Here is a 23382-nt window from a genome sequence, read left to right on the forward strand (position 1 = left end):
GCAGCAGCTCTGGCTCAGACTTAGATGTATGTGGAGGGTCCAGCTAGATTAGAAAGACCAACAGCAAAAATCACAGAAGAGCATTCTCACCAAAGATATCAATCTTCACACCCCACTTTCCACTTTTTTTTAAAAAAGGAAATAAATTCATTTATTACTCTGATACTAGATCCCCTTGAGAAATTTTATTCAGATTACAGTGAGACTTCCTGGTGTTGCCTTTAAGATACGATGTTATTTAAAAAGAACAAATTATCTTTGAGTTCATGGAACTCGGATCGTTCTTTTAAAAATATCAGTTGACTTTCTATTTCAGCTCAAGTCTAGCTATTTACATCCTAGCAATTATTTATTATGCAGCATTTATTTCCTGCCTTTCCTGCCAGGAGCTCAAGGTGGCATATAGAGTATCCTTCCCATTTTATCTTCACAACCATCCTGCAAAGCAATTAACCTGAGATATTAAAAAAGCACTGATCAAATTGTCCTTACTGTGGCTGCTCAGATGACCAGGTTCCATGAACTGATACATATTTTTAAAAATATTTTACACTGCCCTTCAAGGCAACAGGCCTAGATCATGTCTGATAAATCCATGCTTCTTTCAACCATAATTTAAATAATACCTAATGATTATGTATGGCAGGAGTGTAAAAATGACCTAATTCTCCACATGGTTGGAGCTATAATGGTGGAAATAGTTGTTTATCCATTTATCTCTAAAGCGGGTGAAGTAGGAATTAACAGTGGATACCTCAGCTTGTGATGAGTTCTCCATTAACGTTTGAATCACACAGTTGCAAACATGGGTCTGGAACCAGAATTCAACTTCTGCAGATGAAAAGGCTCCTTCTGTCCATTGAATGCTTTGATTCAACAGAGGGATCCCATTGGTAGGGAGGAGGAAAGGACTTTTGGCCATTCCTCTCTGGAACAGTGTGGTAATGCTGGAGGCTGCATAGGGAGGGAGAAATTGGCACTGACAGGAGTGAAGTCTGGATCCAACAAATGGTCTACACATTAAAAAAAGTGTTGCCTTCTAAAGTAGCTTACATGATTTTGAACACCTTAATTACAATGGACAAACAGAAACAAGACAGCTGTAGAATGACGACAACCAGTTTAATAATATGACAGCCATGTTGGTGAACTAGTTAAAAATATAAACATCCAATTTGTAAGTCTATTGTAGTGGATTCACAAAATAAGCCTTACTTTTTTATTTCTAAAAGGCAAGTGTGCCAAAGAGGCTGAATATATTTTGCAATCAATCATAACAATAGATCACTTCTACAAAACTAGAAGCTAATATTTCACAATAATTATAATGCACGTTTTATCATCCATGTTATTTGTAAACTTCAGTGGATTAATTTATCTTGTAAAAAGGGGAAAAAACTGCATACATAGCTTCATTTGGGTCTCCACTTAATGTCCTTTACACCATGAAAATGTCTTTTCAAGGCATGACTGTCAGCCCATTCAGAATCTAAAAATGAATCATCATCATTTTCTTCCAATTTCTGTTGGGGAAATAGCAAAGAAAATCTGTTTAAAACTGGAAAAATGTTTACCTGCATTGTTTTCAACAGCATAAATACCACAACAAACCCTAGATACCTTGAGTTCCTCTTGCCTTCTGTGATAAAAAAGGATCATCTGTTTGTGTTCTTCACCGCTTATGACAGGCTCACGGGCTGGAGCTCCTTGTCCTTTCTGGAAAAATAAAGCAAGTTTGTACTCACTGGCACTTTTAATTATTCTGTGACATAATAAACCAAGGTTTAAGTTACTGCCTTCCAATTACCTGTGAACCTGTTGTGAAAAGATCCCTGTCCCCCATGACAGCCAGGGCCTAAGTGACATTTGACAGGAGGGCACAACTATGTTTGCAAAGGAACTTATGGTCCTTGCCTTCATACATACATCATCTATTATAATAATAAGGATTTTGCCATTATGAAATATAGAATTGAAGAAGCACAAGCAGCAGTAGAAAAAAGAATTTCAATTGGGTTTTAAGGGTGGGTGTACAAGCAACAAGCACAGCAGTATAGGAGAACTGCTACACAAAATAAGTTATTCAGGTGCTTATTGATAAACAAAAGCCTGTATGTTTATTCCAGGTCTTTTCTTACAGCAGAGACTGGGAACTGTGACCCTCTAAATATTGTTAGACACCAGCTGCCATCATCAATACTGGCTTGGGCTGATGGGAGTTGAAGTCCAACAACATCTGGAAGACCACAAATGCCATATACATTTATTATAGTCATCCTCGGATTCACTCAAAAAGGCTTCCTATACTTCAAAAACAACTTGAGATCAAGTAGTACATCTCTAGTACCCCCTTGTCATGTGTGCCTCAAGGGGTGCTATAGTAAAAATTAATTATTACACTGCACCCAGGTTAGAAAAATAGCTATTCTTGGTCCAATGAGTATGGTGCCATGGTTTGTTCCAAGACACTAAAAGAGGAATGAAATACACTGAAATGTATCAAGAGTTTCACTTACTTTCTGTATCTTCACAATAATTTTGGTTTTCTCATTTTTGCCCACATAGTCAGAAAGCTGCTTTGTTCTCTTCAGTTCTTTTGCTGCCCACCACAGTTGTGCCTCTGGTTCCTCAATAACCTCAAGTGCAGCCTATGACAAATGAAGTCATGAAATGCTTAGCGGTTTCAACAAATATACCAGCCTGATCTCCAGATGTTTTGGACTACAACTTCCATCAGCCCCAGTCAGCACAGAATTGCAGTCCAAAACATCTGGAGGACATCAGGAAGGTTGAAATAATTAATTAACTGTATTCTTGCTAAATTTTTATTTATGTGTGATGTGGTATCAGTTTCATCAATACAGACTTCAGCATTTATGTTCCAATTTCAAATCCATTTTTAAGATGGATCTTAAACAAATAAACTGTGTTATCCTAGAAAAAAAGTTAAATGGTAATTAAAGGGAATTTTATGATTTCTAACAAATGTTTATTAACTCACTGAATTTTCACAAACCTGAAATCATTATAATATACTACCTCCCCCTGCCTTTCAAAAAATAAGTCTGCAGAAATGGTTACTTGCCCTGCAGTATACAGGGAAGGGAAAGGACACCTTGGTCCCAGTCTCTAACCAGAAAAACCACTGCAGCAAGAGGAAAAGCCATTTTTAATTCAAAACATATTCAGTTGTAAAAATCACTTAGTTACCTTTAGGATGGAACAGGATATAAATCAAATAATTATACGAATAACACACAAATACTACATGTTCTGCAAAAGCCCCAACTTTTTAATTCCAGGAAGGGCAACATTTTTAAAACTAGAAACCATGTAACCCAAGTAAATCATTACATGAGTTCCTGACAGATCTTCTTTATCTTCAAACTCCATTCTAATTGGGTCATATGGAGGGAGTCCCATTGGGTAAACAATCATTACAGCTCCTCGGAGCTGGTCCAGTGCATCTTTCACCATATCCTTATTAACACACACATTGGCTTGCACTTGTTTCTGAAATACAGACAGAAGACATTTAATTTAACAAACCAACAAAGCACAGAGGAAAGAATGTTTTCCTTGCAGTTCACAATGTGACTCAGCATGACATTTGAGGAAAGCCAAGTAACAAAGAAAGCCACACTTAGCTTTTCTGCCTGATACATAAAGGATCAAATGTTTGTTTTACTGTACGCAATATTGGCTAAGATAAAAATGAAATCTCTTGTCAAAGATTCTATTTAAAAGATCTGTGGCAGATATGTATAAGACCCAGACTTGCAGTCAATGCAAAATTGGATGCAGAATCACCTCTTTTATGCAGTATTTACCATTTTTTCCAAAGTGATAAACGTTTCTGGAGCAAGCCAGCAGCATGGTTTACTCAGAGGACAATAAAAGGCTCACCGACCACTAAGGGGGGAAATTGAGCATTTGTTCTGCTTTTCCACTAAAATTAATATAATGTATAGATTTACATTATATATTTTAATGGACTTTTAATTCACAACTCCACCCTCAAAATGAAATGTGAAGCTAGGAGAAGAGAGACTCCTTGTGGACAATACCTTTATTTCTACTCCATGAGACATTTTTGATTGGGAAGAATGGCGGGGGGGGGGGGATTAAACATCTACAAACTGTTTTTTCTATACAACTATTCAAAAGAAACTTAAAATATACAACAGTCAATAAGGTCAAATATTCTACAAAGCTATTGATATTTCTAATCCACACCGCCAAGCCATGGAGTGATATTCTTCATTGGCTTGCAGTGTGACACTGCCACAGCTACACTGGAGTGGCAACCATTACTCATACTGCTGATTTTGTTCACACAGAGATCTTTATGACCTTTGAATAGGTACGTTTACATGAGCTGTTTGATAAAATTAAATCCAAATTTTAAAATGTTAATTAATTGCCTCAAATGCCATACAAAAAAATAGAAGTATCTTACCTTAGATATTAGTGCCTTGGCTTCTTCTACTGTTGCTTTTAAAACCTGTTTCATTTTTTCATTTGGAGCTTAAAATAAGAAATCTGCATTTAATATGATATGGTATTATATGCAGGCTGACTATATAAAAAGCAATATTTTTACATAAAATGTTGCCACTGTAAATGTCTCTCTTAAGCTAGGCATCATTAAACCTCATATTCTTATTCATTCCGAGCAGACCCATTGATAATAATGACTAGCATTTTTTAATTTTAAAAAATATAATATATACATTTAGTAACTATAAAGACTGCCTTGTATGTTAAATTTTGCACCTATTTCTTGGCACAAAATAATCTGAATGATGTCATTTCTGAATGGTGCAGACAGAGAATTGGTTCTAAAGAAGTGCAAATGATATTCCACTCATACAGCAGTGCTTTCCTGATTTCAGCCACTCTGCAGCCTCTGGAAGACCCTTTGAAATGGTAGAAAAGGGGTGTGAACAAATGGAAGTGACTTTTAGCTGCAAAAAGAACTTCTGAATCCAAATCATGAAATGTGCAGCTTTTGTTAAGAGGAATTCAGGCTCATCTGATGCTAAAAGATTGAAGAGCTCCTTCCCTTTCCTAGCAGTACTGCTTCATTTTAGGCAACCAATTTAAGTTTTCTTGCTGGCTGCATGTACTTGCACTTTATAACAGCTCACTTATCCAGAACATAATAGCTACATTGTTCCACTGTCCATTATAGCATGTATCTTGCTACTGACGTTGAATTGGGCTTGCCAGAATATAGCGCTAAGCATAAAAAATGGGCACACTTTTTGAATTCAATAGAAAGGTCCTGAGAATGGTTGTTATATACCGTTGCAAATATGTAAGTCTGATAATGAAAATAACATAACTAGCATTAATTACATAACCTACAGTCATTTTTCAACATGAAAAAGTATGCAGTATCAAAATACCAAATAAATTTCTTATAGAATCCTCTCTTGGCTAATTATATACAAAAAAGGCATGTATGCTTAAGGTACATTGATTTACCATGACCATTTCTTCGTCCAATGTCATCTTTTTTAAAGACGCTTCCGCCACTTGGAATACATTTTTCTGCCCATTCATCCTTCAGCTTCAGCTCTTCTATTTGCTCATCTGTCAGACCTTGCATGTTAGGAGGTAAGAAAATACCATGTTCTGCCAGTGTTTCTATTTCTATAAAAAACAAAACCAGAGAATGGGATAAGATGATAAAATTATGTCAATTACCCTTTATTTATTTAAATTATTTAAGAAAAATCATATACCTCTTGATTTTAATAAAAACTTCAAAGCAGTTTACAAAAACCCAACATTACAATTATCAATAAAAACAATTAAAAACAGGTACAGTCATACCTTGGAAGTCAAACAGCTTAGCTACCGAACATTTTGGCTCCTGAACATCTCAAACACAGAAGTGACTGTTCCAGTTTGCAAACTATTTTTGGAAGCTGTACGTCCGATGTGGCTTCTGATTGGCCGCAGGAACTTCCTGCAGCCAATCGGAAGCCACACTTTGGTTTTTGAATGTTTTGGAAGTCGAACGGACTTCCAGAACGGATTCCGTTCGACTTCTAAGGTAAAATGTATTTTAAAAACATTCAAAACTAAAACCAACAATAAACTAAAAAGAGATAAAAGCACACATAATTTCTTCATGTCTAGCTAGGCATGCTTAAAGAGAAATGTTTTAAGCAGGCACCTTTGGCTCTCTTATTTGGCAGAGATTGCTAAATATCTGAAAAACAAAAATTGGGCTGTTGTAGAATTAGAATATTAGCTTAAATTATATCCTACAGACACGATTTAAGATGTTTATTGTTCCTTCATCTATGAATCCTATGTGGGTAATTCAAAGAACCATTCAAAGGCTTTTATTTTATTTTATTTTATTTTATTAAAGATAGCAATTCCTAACAGAAAGAAACACCAAACTGTCAGCAAATTTACACAGCTCGTCAGTGCCATCAAAAACACTAACCCTTGCATGGCATAAGTAACCCATAGGGATTAGGAAGGAAGCATTGCCATAGAAAATGCTCATTTTCCACAAGAAAGTTGGGGTGGGTAGGAAGGCAAATGGATACATTTCACACCTGCACAAACACGATGAACTTTGAGCCTTCCATTGTAGATCTTGGTCACTTCCTGTGTTAAATCTTCAATGGAAATGCTGCCTGTTGTCTCCAGCAGAAATTGGCTCTCATCACCATTCTTCACATGGAGCAAAACCATTTCTGCAAAAGCAGAGAAACACAGACAAATACTAAAGAAAATGTGTCACCATTTATCAGACAAGAACAGGAAAAGGTGTCAAGAACCTTGCAAATAAACATTTTGAGAAACTGACTATGAGAGCCAAACACTATAGACAGGAAATTTGTCCGATACCAAGTTTACAGTTGCGCAGTTTCAAAGCAACATAAAAGGAAATAAAGTCCCCTAAACTCCAAAACAGGACCAGAATGTCAAAGGTTCATTGCGAGGCTTGAGAATAAATAAGAGTAAGCAAGAATAGCAGTAATTAATAGGTAAGATCTTCAGAGTTTGGGGAAAATAATTTCCTTCCTTTCCTTCCTAAGAATGTGCCCAAGCACAAGGTTTCAGATCTGTTTCAAAAATAAACAGAACCTCTACCATGGGGCACATAGTCCACTGAAGTCTTGGTTGCCAAACCCTACCCTAGTCACTTAGGAGGATGAGGGTGTGGAAGCTGTTGTATAATTATTTATTGTCTTTAAAAATCCTACAGCTAAGTGTGGTATAGAGACCATTCCATAAAATGGCACAGACTCCGCCTTATTTTGTAGGTTAAGGATTATTGTTTTTAAATCAAAGTTATTGTTACATTGCATGAAGCTGTGATATTCTGAGATCACTTTCTATACAAGATTCCTTTTATAATAAGGGTAATTGTAGCTCTTAATTTAAGCCAAGACTCATTCTCCAAAGCTATGAACTGTGCCTTAGAGCCTAGTTTCACTAGAAGTTCCATACCATGAAACATGGAAAGTAAACAGTGCCTCTGAGCATATGCAGTTTCCTTGTTTCACTTCTTAATTTGCACCTACTAAACCTTGACATCCATTCTACATTTATGCCAACCCAGGTGGTAAGGCTTCTTCCCCAATGGTGCATATTGTTTTTGTCAAAAAAAGTTCAACAACTTTGGGGCTTGTCAAAAAAAGTTTTGGGATCTTCCTAAAAAAACCTTAGCAACTTTTGGGGTGTCCTGGTTTTTACTTTTTGGCAACCCTATTTTAAGGAACTGTAGACTCAGCAGCCAAATATTACTTTCCTCGATTTTCCTTCTAGAATCTGTAAACCTTACCCATCTCCCCTAACTCCCCAAAAAACTGCTTGTAAAAAAAAAAAAAGTATTTTAAAAGTGTAAATTGGGCTCTTACTTGAAAGTGACTCATTTGCTCATTCCAGTTTACAAAATGTAACCTCTGCTGGCTTTTCTCAGATGCTGCAAAGGATGTAAAATGGCATGTGAGGTTGCTACAGAAAAGTTCCAGCCTCTGATCCTTTACAACCAAGATCTAGCCTTGTGCTTTTTACGCAGCAGGTACCTGTGAGTTGGAGGAACACAGCTGGTGGCAAATGTCGTGCATTAATAAATATGGGGAAAGCAGAAGAGTGGGTCTTCCAGTATATTCTGTGGCCACATTGGTGCGAGGCTGGGTTAAGGGATTGCAACTGAGCTGGTGTGAGGTCGCCACCTTTCCTTTCCTGACAAGATGTAGCTTCTTCCTTCCTTTTCTTTTTTGGAAATCAGCCCACGAGTCGGCAGCTGTCCCTTCCCCATCATCGCATCTCCATCCTGGAGGAGGCGAAGCTTCCTGATCTAGAAGCCCTTTATAAAAGGCCCAATAACTCTCCAGGTCTTACAGGGCTCTTGAGCCTTTTTAACAGTTTCTTAAGAAAAGAGAAGCAGGAAAACCGCGAGTGCACGAGGGAGGTGGGGAACCGGGAACCAACTTCAAGCTTTGGAAATAAGCGGCCGGGTTGAAGGAAGCTCTTCCTCAAACAACTGCCGGTAGAAAGATGAAGGCGGGGGGGGGGGGGGGGGGCGGGGGCGAGCCGGCTCGTCCACTCAGCGGCTCCGCCCCTTCAACGGTTCCTTTCGTTTCTATGGAAACCAACCGACGCACGCAAAGCAGCGCGCGCGACCGGCTCCTTCGGCTTCCCGTCTTCCGCAGAGGCCCCCCAAGCTCCCAAACCCCGCTCACCTGAGTCGCCGCGTAGGAAAAGCCCCTCAAGCCAACTTCCCGCTCTTCGTTCGCCGCCGTCGCCAAGGCTCAATTCGGTGCTCTATAATAGCAACTTCGGCGACCCAGGAAGTGTTCCTCACGCGACCAATCGCGCAACGCGAAGGCTCGCGGCTTCGCTGTCACTCAGCACTAGCCCCGCCCACCCCCAGGGAGGGGGCGTCGAGAACGGGGCCGTTTTTAAAGGGCCCGCGTCCTCCTTAAGGCTCGCTTTGCTAGCGGGAGGAGGACGTCGAGGTTTGGCTGGAGCGCTGAGCAGCACTTGGCCCGGGGGAAGCGTGGCCAGCTCCGCCCGAAGGGGAAGACCCGGGCGCGGAGCGAGGACGATGAGCGTACCTGTGCGTGGCCTCCTGCCACAGGCGGTCCTTTTCTAGAAATATATATATATAATTGTCCAGTAGCAGCTTAAGAGACCAACCAAGTTTGTTCTTGGTATAAGCTGTCGTGTGCTTATTTTTTCAGATCTGAAGAAGTGTGCATGCACACGAAGGCTTATACCAAGACCAAACTTAATTGGTCTCTAAGGTGCTACTGGACAATTTTTATATACCATATTTCGACTGCGTCATACCAACATGGCTACCTACCTGAATCTTTTCTAGAAAGGCAAAGATATTGATGTTCATTTGCCAAAATGGGGAGAAGCAGGTAGGTGTGTGAAAATGAATGACAGTGCGGCTGGGTTGGGGGGGAGGAGAGAAAAGGATCCATGGGCATTTCACGTGCGCAGGGTGGTGGTGATCAACACCAACAACTGGGACACACTGGCCTGCAAGCGCTCCAATTGGAGAACAGCCTTTACCAAAGGTGTCACGGGCTTTGGAAACACTTGAACTCAGTACGCAAGGGAGAAATGTGCTAAGAGGAAGGCACACTTGGCAAACCCTCACCGTGATCAACTCCGTGAATGTCCCCACTGTGGAAGGATATGTGGATCCAGAATTGGCCTCCACAGTCACTTATGGACACACTGTTAAAACTGTGTTCATGAAGACAATCTTATGCGGCTACGAGTGATGGCCAAAGAAGAAAAAGATAGATGATCAACCAACTCTGGAATTCCGGCATAAGGGACAAGGTGTGCTGCCTGGGAGAGCTATTCACTTTTCTCTCAGGAAGCCTAGGAGGCATGTTTGTGTTGATGTCCACCCCTTCCTGGCCAGAGGTAGCCTAGCCAACATTATCTACGCTCTGGTGTCTTTTGAGGTTGGTAGTGCATGTTGTTGCATGGGGCTTCCCTTGAAGACAGTTCAGGAAATGCAGCTGCTCCAGAACACTGCAGTTGAGTTGCTTTACTTGCCAACAGGAATCACGGAAGAGATCTTACCCTTGCCTGTATTGAAACAACCACAGTGGCTCCCAGTGGGTTTCCAAGCTCCATTCACAGGGCTGGTTTTAATCCATATACAGTTTAATACTGACCCAGGTAGCTGTTGGGCTGCCAGCTGCCATACCTAGGCCTCTGTCCACCAGTCCAAAGATGTGTGAATTGAGTAAGAATACCTCATGACAACGGGATGCGCGTGGTGCTGTGGGTTAAACCACAGAGCCTAGGGCTTGCTGATCAGAAGGTTGGTGGTTCGAATCCCCGCAACGGGGTGAGCTCCCGTTGCTTGGTCCCTGCTCCTGCCAACCTAGCAGTTTGAAAGCACATCAAAGTGCAAGTAGATAAATAGGTACCGCTCCAGCGGGAAGGTAATCGGGGTTTCTGTGCGCTGCTCTGGTTCGCCAGAAGCGGCTTAGTCATGCTGGCGACATGACCTGGAAGCTGTACGCCGGCTCCCTCGGTCAATAAAGCGAGATGAGCGCCGCAACCCCAGAGTTGGCTACGACTGGACCTAATGGTCAGGGGTCCTTTTACCTTTACCTCATGACAATAAAAGGCTTCCCTCTCTCACCAGCACCTCTGTTATTTGCTCTGTAACTGAGCATAGTGCAGTGACCCTAGATGTGAGTATCTGAATTTAAAAAAACCCAACCAACTAAGCTTTTCTTTGCAGGAGAAATCTATGTCCATTCCTAAAGGGGCAAGAATGTCAGGCCACAAGAGAAAACCAAATCTTGACACAGTCAATGAATGGATATTATATTCTGAAAGATTGATATATTTATTTAATTAATGCACCACCACATTTCACAGGATATGTATGGAATATTGTAGACCACTGAGTTAATACTGTCATTTTGCATTGGATATAGTCAAATATTGTGTACCACAAGCAATAATTTGTTACACATTAACAAAGCAACTTGCCACAGGGAACACACTCCATGAAAGATATAGCTTTTTTTTTTTTTACATAGTTTGTAAATTTGACGCCACTAGTAAATTACTTTTAGCAATATATTATGATTGTTAACTATTTATCCTATACTTGTAGATACTTTGTTGCAATTTTGGTGGTACTTTGCTGCCAGATTCTGTAATCTATTGAAGGTGTATGGGGGCTTGTATTTTAAATATGTTATAGAAAAACTGTAATAATTGAAAATAAAAATCTAAACAAGGTCTACATATCACTGAACAGTAATTTGCACTAACTTTCCAGAACACAGTTGCTTTGCTAACATAAGATTATTCCAAAGCACTATCACACAGATGTTAATAATCAGAGTTTTAACGAGTTAAATCACATACTGAAGCACAAAGGTTATAGTACCACTGATGTTTTAAGATGTACAAGTACTTTTAAATGAACTTCACTGTAAAAGCACAATACAGAAGTCACTGTATTTACTTATCTATCCAACTGTAGATAATGGTTATGCACTGCAAGCTGGGATGATTTATAGAAATATGATGGGATAGTAGTAAATAATTTAGAAATGTAATTTTATTTTTGCTGCTCCATGGAAAGCTGTGCTTCACTTAGATGCTACCAAAAGGCAGAGACTTTGCTAACAGAGTCAACAGAAGAACAGACAGGTTTGGCGAGGCCCTTCTCAAAAAAGATTTTTCACAAGCTTTTAAAAAAGCAATCAATATAAATAGCTGTGACAATATGTGTAAGAGAATCTATAGCTTGCCTAATGACGTATCATGGAAAACACTAGTGTTTCCTTCATGACACCAAAATACTACAAATGACATTTGTTGCAAAAACCATGGGGGACAGGACCATTTGCAAGTTTACAAAGCATTGTGCAAACAGGAACAGATTTAGCCTCCATAAACATCACATGTGGCATTGACAGCTTCTGTCTGTGGGGAGAACAGTGATGCATCTAAAAAGCTTTACAGAACAGTACAAAAACTATCTGTTGAAGCCCAATTTAAGACACAAGCACTTCTATACATAATAAGGGAGGATGCAAACAAAACTGAAATGCATGGACCACATAGCAGATTACTCAGATTTTTGTATCAAAACTGACTACATTGTATTGAGTCATGAAATTTTGCTCTTCAAGTTAATAACAAAGATTCATATTTTTCTGAAATGAAAGTTCCTTAATAGTAGTATCCAAAGCAAATGTTGAATAACTGGATTATAAGTGACCACAATATTTCCCATGTGTGCAAAACAATAGTACATATACAGTTGCAGGTAAAATATATTACTATATGCTGTGTACTTTTAAAAAAATCTTTCGACTCTTTGTGGAATTCACCATTACAAATCTTCATAAACCTCTGGTATATAACATTTCCCCAACATTACCCTTAAACAGTCATTAATTAAACTTTGGCAGTTCTTTGGTAAATACTTATAAATATACCAGTTTTCGGCTACTGGAAGTGACTCTAAGTTCTACCAGTCAGGAGGGTATTTAAAATAGTATTTAAAATATTTTGTAATAAATAAATTTATGTGCACTAAAAGGATAAAACGGTGCTCATGTGTTGTATTTCAATTAATTGGTGGGAACTTCTAATTTTGAGCTTGAGTCCTGTGGGTTAAAATGGGATTTAAATATGCATAAACATCCCTGCATTGTGCCCTATTAGTAGTGGCATAATAAAATCACATGTGGAATTAGCTTTGTGAAATACCATATATACACATACACCTTTAAATTTTGTACATAGTGACATATTTAAAGTTCAGTGCATCTGACAAAACTATTGCACACAGAATTACATCAATGCCCAATTCTAGGAGATAATACTCTTAGTAAACAAGTTTAAAGAATTTATCTTTCAGTAAAATCTTGTGTTGATAAAACCTTAGGTACCTGGGAAGGGCCTGCAGTTGATTTAGTGCTATTGGACCTGGGCGGTACAGGAGGTGCAGGCGGGGGTCTTGCTGGCAAAGGACAGAAAGAATCAGAGCTTCTGTTCCAGTCATTGTAAATGGCAGAACCTGAGCCAAATATATTTTGTTCAGTGCCCAGGGAACTTGGAAAAGAAGTTGCTTTCATGGAACTTGCTCTTTTTAACTCAGTGTGATTGTCCGGTGACTTTAACTTCATCACACAACCCTCTTCATCAAATGTTACCCATCCTCTTGGTTTGACACTGTTCACTATAGAAGATGTGTTTTGCAAACTGAAATTGTCTTCAAATGCATTAACATAAAATGAAGCCTTGCTTTTATGAAGAGGTGGAAAAGGATAAGCAGCAGGTCCTTCTGTTGAATAATGTGAAGTAGCTCCAGATTCTTGGGTTTCTGTTCTAAATGGATTTCCAGCAGTAACAGTTTCTTCGGTGAATGGATTTGTGCTGTTTAGTCTGGGAGCAAATGGATTTGGAGAATTGCACATACGTTCTTCATGTTTACTATATGTTGGAATAAGTGGCATTGCTGGCATGCAATTTATGTTACTTAAAGTATTAAAATTGTCTGTTGCAGAAGGCAACTTTGTCAGCTTCTTTTGGTTTAAAGGTACAACCGGTGACATTCGGACTGATGACTGAATCTTGGATGCAGAAAGCAGCTGAAAGGACAGATCTTCAAAAGGATCATTGTTTAGCTGTGTTTCAAGCTGAATGGCATGAACTCCATTTGCTCTAATCTGAAAAGTAAATAAAGTGCTCAAACATGTCACTTGGCTGTGAAACAGCATTTCTTCATTGTCCATGGCATAAACAGTGGATCTTGCATTTCCTAATTTACTTTATGCTTGCTTTCTTATTTTAGAAGTCCTGTTTGATTTATTTTATAATCAAAATATTTTTTTAAACCCCCACTGCCCTTTCATTGGCAAAATAGACACGTGTAGACCTACAAAGCATTTTATTTATCCCCCTATTAACTGATACAATTGTAATGTTTCAGATTTCTGAACACAAAAGAACAGTACATCTCTACTGGGAAAAACCATTATGCTTTATTACTTGAAGAACTAAAATAGTATATAAATAATTAAATGTAGTCACTTTCACATGCAGAAATGGATGATGTTATTATGAAGTTTTATCACAATGAAAATGTTAGTAACATTCTATGTTTTAAAATGGCACTAGTGTCTTTAAATACTATAAATTGTTTTTTTTTTTTTACTGGGCCAAAATAGAAAGATTTGGGGAGAAATTCAACATTGCGCTAAGGCAATCATTCTGTCAGGGCAAGTATTTTGCCTTGGCAGACTCAATGACCCCTCTTTCTCCTTCCCCTGTGTGCTATTCTGGGGATTCTCTCGATACCCTCCCCAAGCCAAAAGGGGAGCATGGCAGGAGGAAAGCCCCATTACACAAGAAAGTCCATGCACAGGGTTTCTGCTGGCAGGTCTCATTAGTTGAATCCTGCCCTTCATTGAACTTCCAGATAAATTTTAAGCACTTAGAAATATTCCTGCACAAGGCAGAGGTGTTTTTATTCTCCCGGGCATTTGGACAGTGCTAATGGCCTAGCATTTGGTCATTTATTTTTCTTTCTTATGTGGGTGTTGTGGTTATTTTATGCAATCGGGTAATTTTTAGAGATGAACACTTAGTATGTTTGTTTTGTTTTAATGAATTTTTATTGCATATTGTCCATGTAAATTGGTTCAAAACTCATGTGCCAGAGTGGACTGGAGGACATTCAGTGAATAAATTGACTTCTCCCATTCAAATGGATGGGCAGGGCCTTTCAAGCCATTTTCCTCCTCTGACAGGGAGAGAAGCCATCCCACCTTCCAGTTCTGCCCTGCCTCTGTTCAGGACAATCCAGTCAGATGGGCAGGGTACACATAATAAATTGGTTGTTGTTAGGATGGTTGGGTCTTTTTCTCCTCTGGGAAGAATCTCAGTATTTTAGCTAATATGCACTCAATGTCTTCCAGTTGACTCTCCACCAGAAATTCCTAAGACTAATATCTGGTTATTTGTGGAAATGATACATAAACTTAATAAATCTAATCAAAAGTATTTCTCACCATTTTAAACTGAAATAGAACTTATCAAGAATGGAGACAAAAGAACAGGCCTCAGTCCTAATAGAGAGACTTGAGGATGTCCCCTCACACACACACACCCAAGTTAATATTATGACATGACATGCACCTGAGGGGTTTGGCAAGTTCAGTACCCAACCCAGAATGCTGCCATGTTGAATCAATTTCTACCAACCTGGCTCCCTCACCCAGCATAGGGATGAAAATAAGGCTTCCCAACTGCAGGGGGTACCCTTATACATAGAATCAAAATTCTCCTCATATTTAAGACACATTCTACATTTTTCATTTCTTCCAGTAATTAAGACCATAATCCTAAACACACCTAAGAGTAAGCTCCAATGAACTGACTTCTGAGTGACTATGCCTATTCTAGTGTAAGAGTAAATTTCCATGTTTTTACATATATTAGACATACGCCAATCCTATATCGTTTTATATTCAACAATTCTAAACACAAAGTTTTAAATCTGAAGATCCATTTTATACTTACCTAAACAGCCTGCTTAAAATAATAATAAATCAATTTTGCCAATGTCCAAGTATAACCATGTTTAACTACAGAATAAATGTAAATCAAATGCAATTTTGCATATGGCACATGGCATGCTATGTTTATGGTGTAATTTAAAAATACCAAGACCCAAAAGAGCAGCACCACTGCTTTGTAGGTTTTAATTGAATGTGCTTAGTAAGTTGCATTGATCTCAGAAGCAAACCGATTTAAAACTAGCTTCATATTAAAACTAGAAATAGATATATTTTATTCTAAAAGGGCAGCTTTCTTTTCACGAACTTTTGAGTGTGAGAGAGATGAAATCAATGTTACACTTTTTGCCGCAATATTCATTTTGTTTCATAAAGTAGTCTTGTTATCAGGGTTGAGTAGTGTTTAAAAGTTTCAGAAAATGGGACCAAATTAAGTACTTCCCATAGCAGTGGTTCTCAAAGTGTGAGGCAGACCTCTTGGTGAGGTGCAAGTGAGGTTTCCAACTTCATCATAAGGCAATGTTTGTGGATTTTTAGGTATTTTAGTGTCCTGTATTAGGACCCTCCCCTCTGATTTCTGAAAGCTGGCAACAATCAGACATTTATTTTAAAAACTTCTTTATGCTGTTTTCTTCATTTAAGGAGAGGCTTACTTGGCACAGTTTGAGAACCCTTACTCTACAAGGCCATAGCATACCAAGCTAAATAAGGTGCTTTATGTCAATAATATGCTACAGAAAGCAAGAATGAAACTATGGCATGTCTGCCTATATATGCAGGCAGGTGATTTCAATGCAAGTGCAGATGTATGAAGCAAAATTGTTCATACATCTTTTTTGCTACAACTCATGGAGAACAAATAATGGATGGAAATAACAAAAGACTAGTAAAGAGTCAGGTACCTTTTACCCTGATGGTTGATCCTGCTTGTGAGAAAGAGACAGACATCAAAGGGAAAATATTAGGAAGAAATCCACGGTAAAATGCTTCAAAAGTGACCCAGCACTATGTCTTTCCAATTATTTGAGTGTTAGATGTTACTTTGATAACACATACATGCAGAAACACTCTACTGTACTAACTGGATTTGCCATGATATAAAAACAGGGACACTAATCTTGTTCAGGCTGAGGGCCGCGTTGACCCACAGTCAACCCTCCGGGGGCTGCTTGTCAAACTGGGGGCAGCCAAAGTGTAAAATGCTTTCCCGTCTGCTATTTTGCATTAATTTTAAAGCATTTGTTATTCATTACTAAATTTTTTTATATAAAATGGACAACTTTGCGGGAGGCAAAGCACATCATCATAGTGGGGGACATATGAGAGCAGTCAATAAAAAGCTTTTTTTTTAAAAAAGTAAAAACTGTTGACCTTGAGGGGTGCAAATTTGGAGGTCTTTTGGCTACAAAAAACCTGTAGGGTAGCCACCCCTGATATCAATAGTCCTTCACTTTGGCTTTGATCTTACAAACAAAGCTGCCTCAACTGGCAAGCTATGTTTGAGTCAATGATACCCAACAAGCATTTTGCATATTTAAAATATATTGCCTTTGGGCAGTATTCTAGTAACTCATCCCGTCAGCACAAGGATTACTTTCTAGTGCAACAGAACTACGCCCTCCCCTGTGTGTGCATTGCCATGCCCTCTCCTAATCTGCTCTAGATGGTTGGGGAACCCCTAGAACAGATTTGGGCAGTTCACAGGGTGAGGAGGTGGAAAGTTCAGCTGCGCAAGGATTTCCTTGTACTGATGGAACTACTTAGTGTTATGCTGAATACAACCCTGAGTGATCAAGTGACTATTCCTATGACTGTGGCGGCCGCATTTTAAACCCGCTCCAGATGACATTTAGTCATGCTGCTATGTGAGAGCGAGATAATCATGTAAGTGACTAGCATGTTCAAAGGGCTGCATGGATTGGGTTTTGATTTTACAGATTTAAAAGCAGGTTGAGGACATTAGGCTGTACTGGCTTCAAAGACTCAAAAGCTCTCTTTCTGAAGCAAATCATTACTAAGAGATTGCATTTTGACATATTCTGTTAAACTTTTCTATGTCTGATTGCCAGTGGATAAACTAGTAATACTGTTCTAGCACTGCTTTAAATACCTCTTATATATTCATACCAGATTATTTAGGGAAAGTGTATAGAGGACTGTGTTTAACAGCTTTCTAACTTCACCAAGAAAATGGATGCTCAGTATTAGACATCTTTTCTAATATTTTGCAGGTTTTTTTGACCCAATTTATAAGACTTAGAAGCTGCAAGACTTTTATCAACAGTGGAAAGGATAGTTAAGTCAGTGTGAATACAGGTGTGACCATAATAATATATATTTTTAGTAAGCTAGTTCAGATGAAACTTGGTCATAATACATGTTAAACTCTAACCCAGGGGCAGACAACCTAAGGCCTGGGGGCTGGATGCGGCCCAATCGCCTTCTCAGTCCAGCCCACGGACGGTCCAGGAATCAGCGTGTTTTTACATGAGTAGAATGTGTCTTTTTATTTAAAATGCATCTCTGGGTTATTTGTGGGGCATAGGAATTCGTTCATTTCCCCCCCTCCAAAATATAGTCCAGCCCACCACATGGTCTGAGGGATGGTGGACCGGCCCACGGCTGAAAAAGGTTGCTGACCCCTGCCCTATGCCCATGTCTTAAGACATCTGTCTACCACCTAGGCTGAGCTATAGCAGCTGCCTACAAGAATAACATCCATCTCAGCCATGAATTATCACTTATGGAGTGGCCTTTCCAGAGGTTTGCCTGGCAGCTACTTTAATGTCTTTTAGACAGTCCCCAACCACAGCTCTGCTAGCTGGAGTGTGTTAGGATGGGATGGAAGTGCCTCTTTGCCAGCAGAGGTGGGGGTAAATTTGGGCTAGTGGCACCCAGAAACTCTATGGGCCTATGATTAGGGATCTTCCAAGGGCAGGTTTGAGCTGGTCTAGAATCTGCTGGCTCCAAGATTGCTCTGTTCTTCCCAATGGTCCCAGGACCTAAGTGAACTTGTACTGTCTATGCCTTCTAATTATTTGAGCTCTGCAATTTGTTCATTTCTTAGATTATGAGTTTAGATTAGATTATGAGTATTTGTGACTCATCAACCAAAAGCTAGACAAATTTACTATGAGATCTTGCAAGAGCCTTCCAGAACCTGGTGTGCAAGTCTGAGAGCTTAAAAGCTCTTTCTGTGCCAGGAAAAACCTTGTACAAAAAGAGCTTTTAAGCTCTCCACCTTCTGTGTGTTTAATTTATGTGATTTCAACTGGACAGTACATGTAAAATGTGTTTAAGTTGTGAGTCGACTGCACTATATATTTAAATGTAAAAGTTACCAGCATGTGAATGCTGCTGTTGAGTAAGCTTGTTAAAGTAAGTATACCTGTGCACTAAAAATAAAGTATTAAAAAGAATTGCATACATACTTGTTTCTGTGAAGGGACGGGTTCAGAAGGCAAGCTTTGGGATGATTTGCTACGAGGGGGAGGCTGCGGTGGTGCTTCCAGGTTTTGTGGAGAAGCTGTCTGAGATGTTACTGTCATAGGTACAAGAGGTTCCTGCATCTTTAGGGCAGGGGGCTGCTGAGTGGTGGAATGAACAGGAATGGCAGCCTGTGGCTTAAGTGGTTCCGGAAGCAGAGGAGATCCTGCAAATACACAGAAAGTGTATTTTTAATGGAATTAGATTTTCTCAGTTAACACAAAGTTCTCTTGACAGTGGTCAGTATCTCAACCCTTGGATGACATCCCATAGGAAAAATGATTATCTGTATCTATGGAACTGCACATACCAAAACATGTAAGAATAACTCCAGTTCAGGAAGACTGCCAGGGGCCTGGATTAAAAGAGCTGCTCATTCAAGAACTTACACTAATTTGGATCTTTGCCCCCTTTGAACAGCCAGGCCCTTTGCTGTATCATAATCTGCTTTTGAAATTCAAAGCAGTTTCAAAAGCAGTTTGTCGTGAAGGGAACTGCTCTTTGAGAACATCAGATCTAAAGTCTCATTGGGCTCACAGAACTCATGTCACAGCTATTTAGGTTCTGAGCAGAGATAAAGTCTTCACACATTAAGGAAGTAGGAGGTGCATACATTTGAATACAGCATATATATCTGGTATTTCCCATGAGGTTAAGAACCATTCATGTCTTTGATCACACACTATGTAGCCGTGCCACAGTAGGGGTGAGAACTACTATCTTTAGCTGTAATAAACATCTCCAAAGTAGTCAGCAACAAATTTTCCTGAGGTAGCTCATTAATCTAGTTCATTCTGTTTATTTCATTCTATACCTCTGAAATACTTGTGTACCCATGGGTAAAGGATCTGTAATTATTTCCATTCGTATGGATAAGCAGATTCTCTTGCAGTATTTTAAAAACAGAAGTACTGCCCAGAAGTGGCTAAAAAAATTCTAAAATCTTCTCTGCATAACAGACCTATAGTTTACAAAATTGCTTTAAGTGCATGACTCAGACTTTATTCCATTAGCAACCTTGAACCACCTATGTTATGTGCTGGTAAGAAACTCACATTAATTCTGAAAGAGATGTGAACAGGACACTGTCACAGAACCAATTCTGGGAAAGTGGGAAGAGTAGACTGTAATATATAGGTCTCGCCACTAAACTGCACGATAACGACATTAAAGCAAAAACAAACAATTTACCTCTTGGTGATTCTGCTGGCTTGGGTTGGACTTCAGGTGTTTGTCTCCCCACAGGGGGACGGGCGTGGCTTAGTGGTGCACTAATGACTCCAGCTCGGGGTGGAATAGTCTGAAATGCATTAGGTGCAGAGATTCAATATGGTTACAATTTGGAAACCCTAACAATTGTCTGTGAATGGAAGTTCAGTTCACTTCAGATTGCAATGATTGTGCAATCAAGGTCAAATATTTTAATAGCTTAATATTTAGGGAAATGGGAAAAGCTAAATCCTGAAATCTTAGTGCTGGGATTCAAATTAAATAACACAGATCCTAGAAGTCTTATACGGAAAATGAGGATTCCTTGGCTAGTATCACTAAATACGAACAATTATTTCAAAAGATTGCACGATAAAGTTTCATCACATTGTCTTCTACAAACTTTGAAGTTAATAAACCCAAACACAGGATCACAATATCACAACCACATCACAAGCTCTGACTGCCTACCGGTCTACATGTACTGTATCCAGAAGTTCCTATGCCTGTAGGTCCAGCTGGAGATGGTGAATGACTCTGAGCTGCAGAAACAGAAAGAAGTCACTAATTTAGAATATATTTCAAAATCCAGATTCTCTGTAATTAAGTATTTAACCTCAATATATAGTACCTATGTCTCTTCTTAGTGGCCCAGGGCTTTTTTGAGCTTTGATATAAGAACAAAAATAAACAAATAAATCAGTTTATACTAGTGAATATTTAGGTTTACGTATACATGATTTTATATTTAGATGAGAAAGTTGCAGACATCCTAATTCAAATGTGTATATTACTGTATCTATATTTTTAACATTATGTTTTGATAGTCTTTAATGGCATAATGGCTCCAAATTAGGCTGAATATCTCCAGTGCTTACAAGGAGACTAATCTGACAGTTCAATGCTTAATCTAAACCATAGTTCTGTGGTTTTCACTTTCTCAACAAAAACTAGTACATTTTCAGAAGAAACATGCCTAAAGCATATTCACATTTTCCTGACTATTGACTCAATAGAAAGTTTTGATCTCACACAATTTAGCACTTGCAATTTAGCACTTTCTTTAAAAAACAAAAACAAATTTGACGTCGTTTGTCATGACTGAATTATTATCTCAATAAGTTACCACTGAAAATTATAAAGCACAAATAGGAACCCTCAGGCAAGAAAGTTAGGACAGTTGTGCATGAATATTTGCATATACAGTTGACAGGAGGAAAATTCATTACCTTCTTCTCTCCTGACTACACCAGGACTGGGAGGAGCACCAAGACCTTATCAGAGAAAAGCAGAAAAGCAGTATATCGGCCATGCAGCAGGGCAAGGAAATGTAAGAAAAAACAGAATTGCAAGGCTTTTGTTCTGAATAAAGTGATCAACTCAAACAGTATATTGCTGCGATTTGAGGGGGAAATAAGCAAGCATGAAGTTCACATTTAGAAAGATGAAAGAGCTTTCATTTTATTTTTCATTGATAGGATCATATTTAAATCATAAACAAGATAAAAATACAGGTTTAAGAACTTGTGTTTCTTTGTCAGGACCCTGTGAACTAAATTTCAGTATGTCTTTCCCTACTTTCCACAGGGATGTGAACCTGGCACCATATGTTACTAGGCACCAGGCAAAAACTATTTTTTTCACCCAGGCTTTTGGAACAAACCAGTGTATCTCCTCCTGTCCTCCACACATAATCTCAGTTACAGGTTTGTTCACGTTTACAATTCATATTTAATCAGGCATATTACTACGGTTTTAGCACGATCTTTAACATTTCAAAGCCACAGGTAACTTTACTACTGTTAGGAAAATAAAAGCATTCTAAAACTAAAACTGTGTCATAAAGCCTTTGTTAAAAACAAAGAATGATATCTAACTCACTCTTACTCAGAGTAGCCCCATTTCAAGTCCAATGATTTAAATGGAGCTTCTGTGAATATGAATGACTAAGACTGGATATCAACAAAAGTGTTAACAAAGAAATATATTATAAATTAACACAAAATATTTTGCCCACTATTTAAGTCATATTTGAACACAAACATTACCTCCAAATTCTTTTCTAGCAGGGGCAGGACTTTTACCTCCTTAAGGGTAAGGAGTAGATGCAGCAATAAATAAAAAGTATGAATTGAAAGAGAAGCATGAGACAAAGGAAATCAAGAATCAGGAACAATAAATGCACTGTTTGTAATTATATAGTCTTTGAGACCTTCATACTCAAACTTATAGACAGAGAGCTAGAAAAGCATCAACAGATAGGGTAGCAGTGGCTGTATTCAGCAGGCTAAAGCATAGTTTAACATGATAAGAACAAATGTAGATGAGCCTTGGGGTCATGCACTCCCCCCTCCCTTCCTCCAGTGTGGTGACAAGGAAAGAAACAGTTTGGAAGTTTTTGCTTCTGTTTTTCCTTAAGTGCAGGTTATTGTGTCATCCAAACTGGCAAAGCTGTGGTTAATGGTAACTGGTTTGTTTGAAACCATGGGTTATAAATTATTTCAAACAAACCATAGTTACCATTAACCATGGTTTTGTCAGTTCAGAAGGCACAGCAAACTGTGGTTATGTACAAACAGAAAACAAAGCTCTCAAAACCCTCTACAGTCACAACAAAGCTATTCTTAATTTAAGCTAATTTACCACCAACAACAGAAGAACTTTCTTCAGGTATTATTTTCACATTTTACCGGCTTACCTGCTGGTGGAGGTGGTCTCTGTGGTGGAGCAGGGCGAGCGGGAGGTGCTCCAGGGCGAGGTGGAGGCAGGCGTTTGGGTTCCAAACTTTGGGTAGACTCTTTTTGTTGGGCAATTGGTTGAAAATCTATTGGAGAACCTGGCAACAGTAATTTATATACAGAGGTATTTAAAAAAATAAAACATTCTTACGCCTAGTTATATAACAACTATTTTTTCAAATTACATTATTTGTGTAGCTCAGCACACAAATCCTGTTATCTCTCTGGAAAGCAAGTATCATCTTCTCAAGCAAGTACTGTATAAAGCTCACACTTCCTTGTATGTAAAACTTGTTTTCAGTAGTACTGTTAATACCTGTAGTATTTAATATAAATTGCTAAAAAGCATTTCCTTGATGTTTGCACACTCTGTATGACTGTAC

At 38.8% G+C, this 23382-nt stretch overlaps 2 protein-coding genes across 19 annotated transcripts in view; both read right to left on the reverse strand.

The window, feature by feature from the left end:
- Positions 1-1103: 1103 nt before the first annotated feature.
- CFAP298 (cilia and flagella associated protein 298) lies at positions 1104-8861 on the reverse strand. Of its 4 annotated transcripts, none has more exons than XM_028727031.2 (9): positions 8721-8845; positions 7893-7957; positions 6582-6722; positions 5491-5658; positions 4460-4527; positions 3355-3513; positions 2517-2648; positions 1621-1716; positions 1104-1523 (listed from the first exon to the last, which is right to left on the reverse strand). In XM_028727031.2, the coding sequence occupies exons 3-9, from the start codon at positions 6718-6720 to the stop codon at positions 1413-1415; spliced, it is 873 nt and encodes a 290-aa protein (XP_028582864.2). In that variant the 5' UTR covers positions 6721-6722; positions 7893-7957; positions 8721-8845; the 3' UTR covers positions 1104-1412. The 4 variants fall into 4 exon arrangements, with proteins under 4 accessions (XP_028582864.2, XP_028582862.2, XP_028582861.2 ...); XM_028727029.2 differs by lacking the exon at positions 8721-8845 and adding an exon at positions 8061-8542; XM_028727028.2 differs by lacking the exon at positions 7893-7957 and having other exon boundaries at positions 8721-8861.
- Positions 8862-10843: 1982 nt separating this feature from the next.
- SYNJ1 (synaptojanin 1) overlaps positions 10844-23382 on the reverse strand; it is a 48640-nt gene continuing 36101 nt past the window's right edge. For 5 of the 15 annotated variants that reach the window (XM_028727035.2, XM_028727036.2, XM_028727034.2 and 2 more), the window contains 8 exons: positions 22960-23097; positions 22310-22348; positions 21491-21535; positions 20893-20928; positions 20733-20803; positions 20244-20352; positions 18998-19218; positions 10844-13715 (listed from right to left, as the gene is read on the reverse strand). In XM_028727035.2, coding sequence (XP_028582868.2) covers positions 12894-13715; positions 18998-19218; positions 20244-20352; positions 20733-20803; positions 20893-20928; positions 21491-21535; positions 22310-22348; positions 22960-23097 — 1481 coding nt within the window. In that variant the 3' untranslated portion in view covers positions 10844-12893. Of the gene's footprint in view, positions 13716-16468; positions 16493-18997; positions 19219-20243; positions 20353-20732; positions 20804-20892; positions 20929-21490; positions 21536-22309; positions 22349-22959; positions 23098-23382 lie in introns of all 15 variants that reach the window. The other 10 variants (XM_028727048.2, XM_028727046.2, XM_028727037.2 and 7 more) reach the window with 8 other exon arrangements.

The sequence above is a fragment of the Podarcis muralis genome, chromosome 4 (genome assembly GCF_964188315.1).
Source record: "Podarcis muralis chromosome 4, rPodMur119.hap1.1, whole genome shotgun sequence".
In the NCBI taxonomy this organism is placed as follows: domain Eukaryota; kingdom Metazoa; phylum Chordata; class Lepidosauria; order Squamata; family Lacertidae; genus Podarcis; species Podarcis muralis.

What these genes read in the sequence shown, in the direction of transcription:
- CFAP298 (XM_028727028.2), bottom strand. Translation starts at nt 6,720, where the DNA reads ATGGTTTTGCTCCATGTGAAGAATGGTGATGAGAGCCAATTTCTGCTG. An exon ending in AGTTCATCGTGTTTGTGCAG is followed by an intron (nt 5,659 to 6,581) that starts GTGTGAAATGTA and finishes TGTTTTTTATAG; the next exon opens with AAATAGAAACACTGGCAGAA. An exon ending in CCAAGGCACTAATATCTAAG is followed by an intron (nt 3,514 to 4,459) that starts GTAAGATACTTC and finishes TCTGTATTTCAG; the next exon opens with AAACAAGTGCAAGCCAATGT.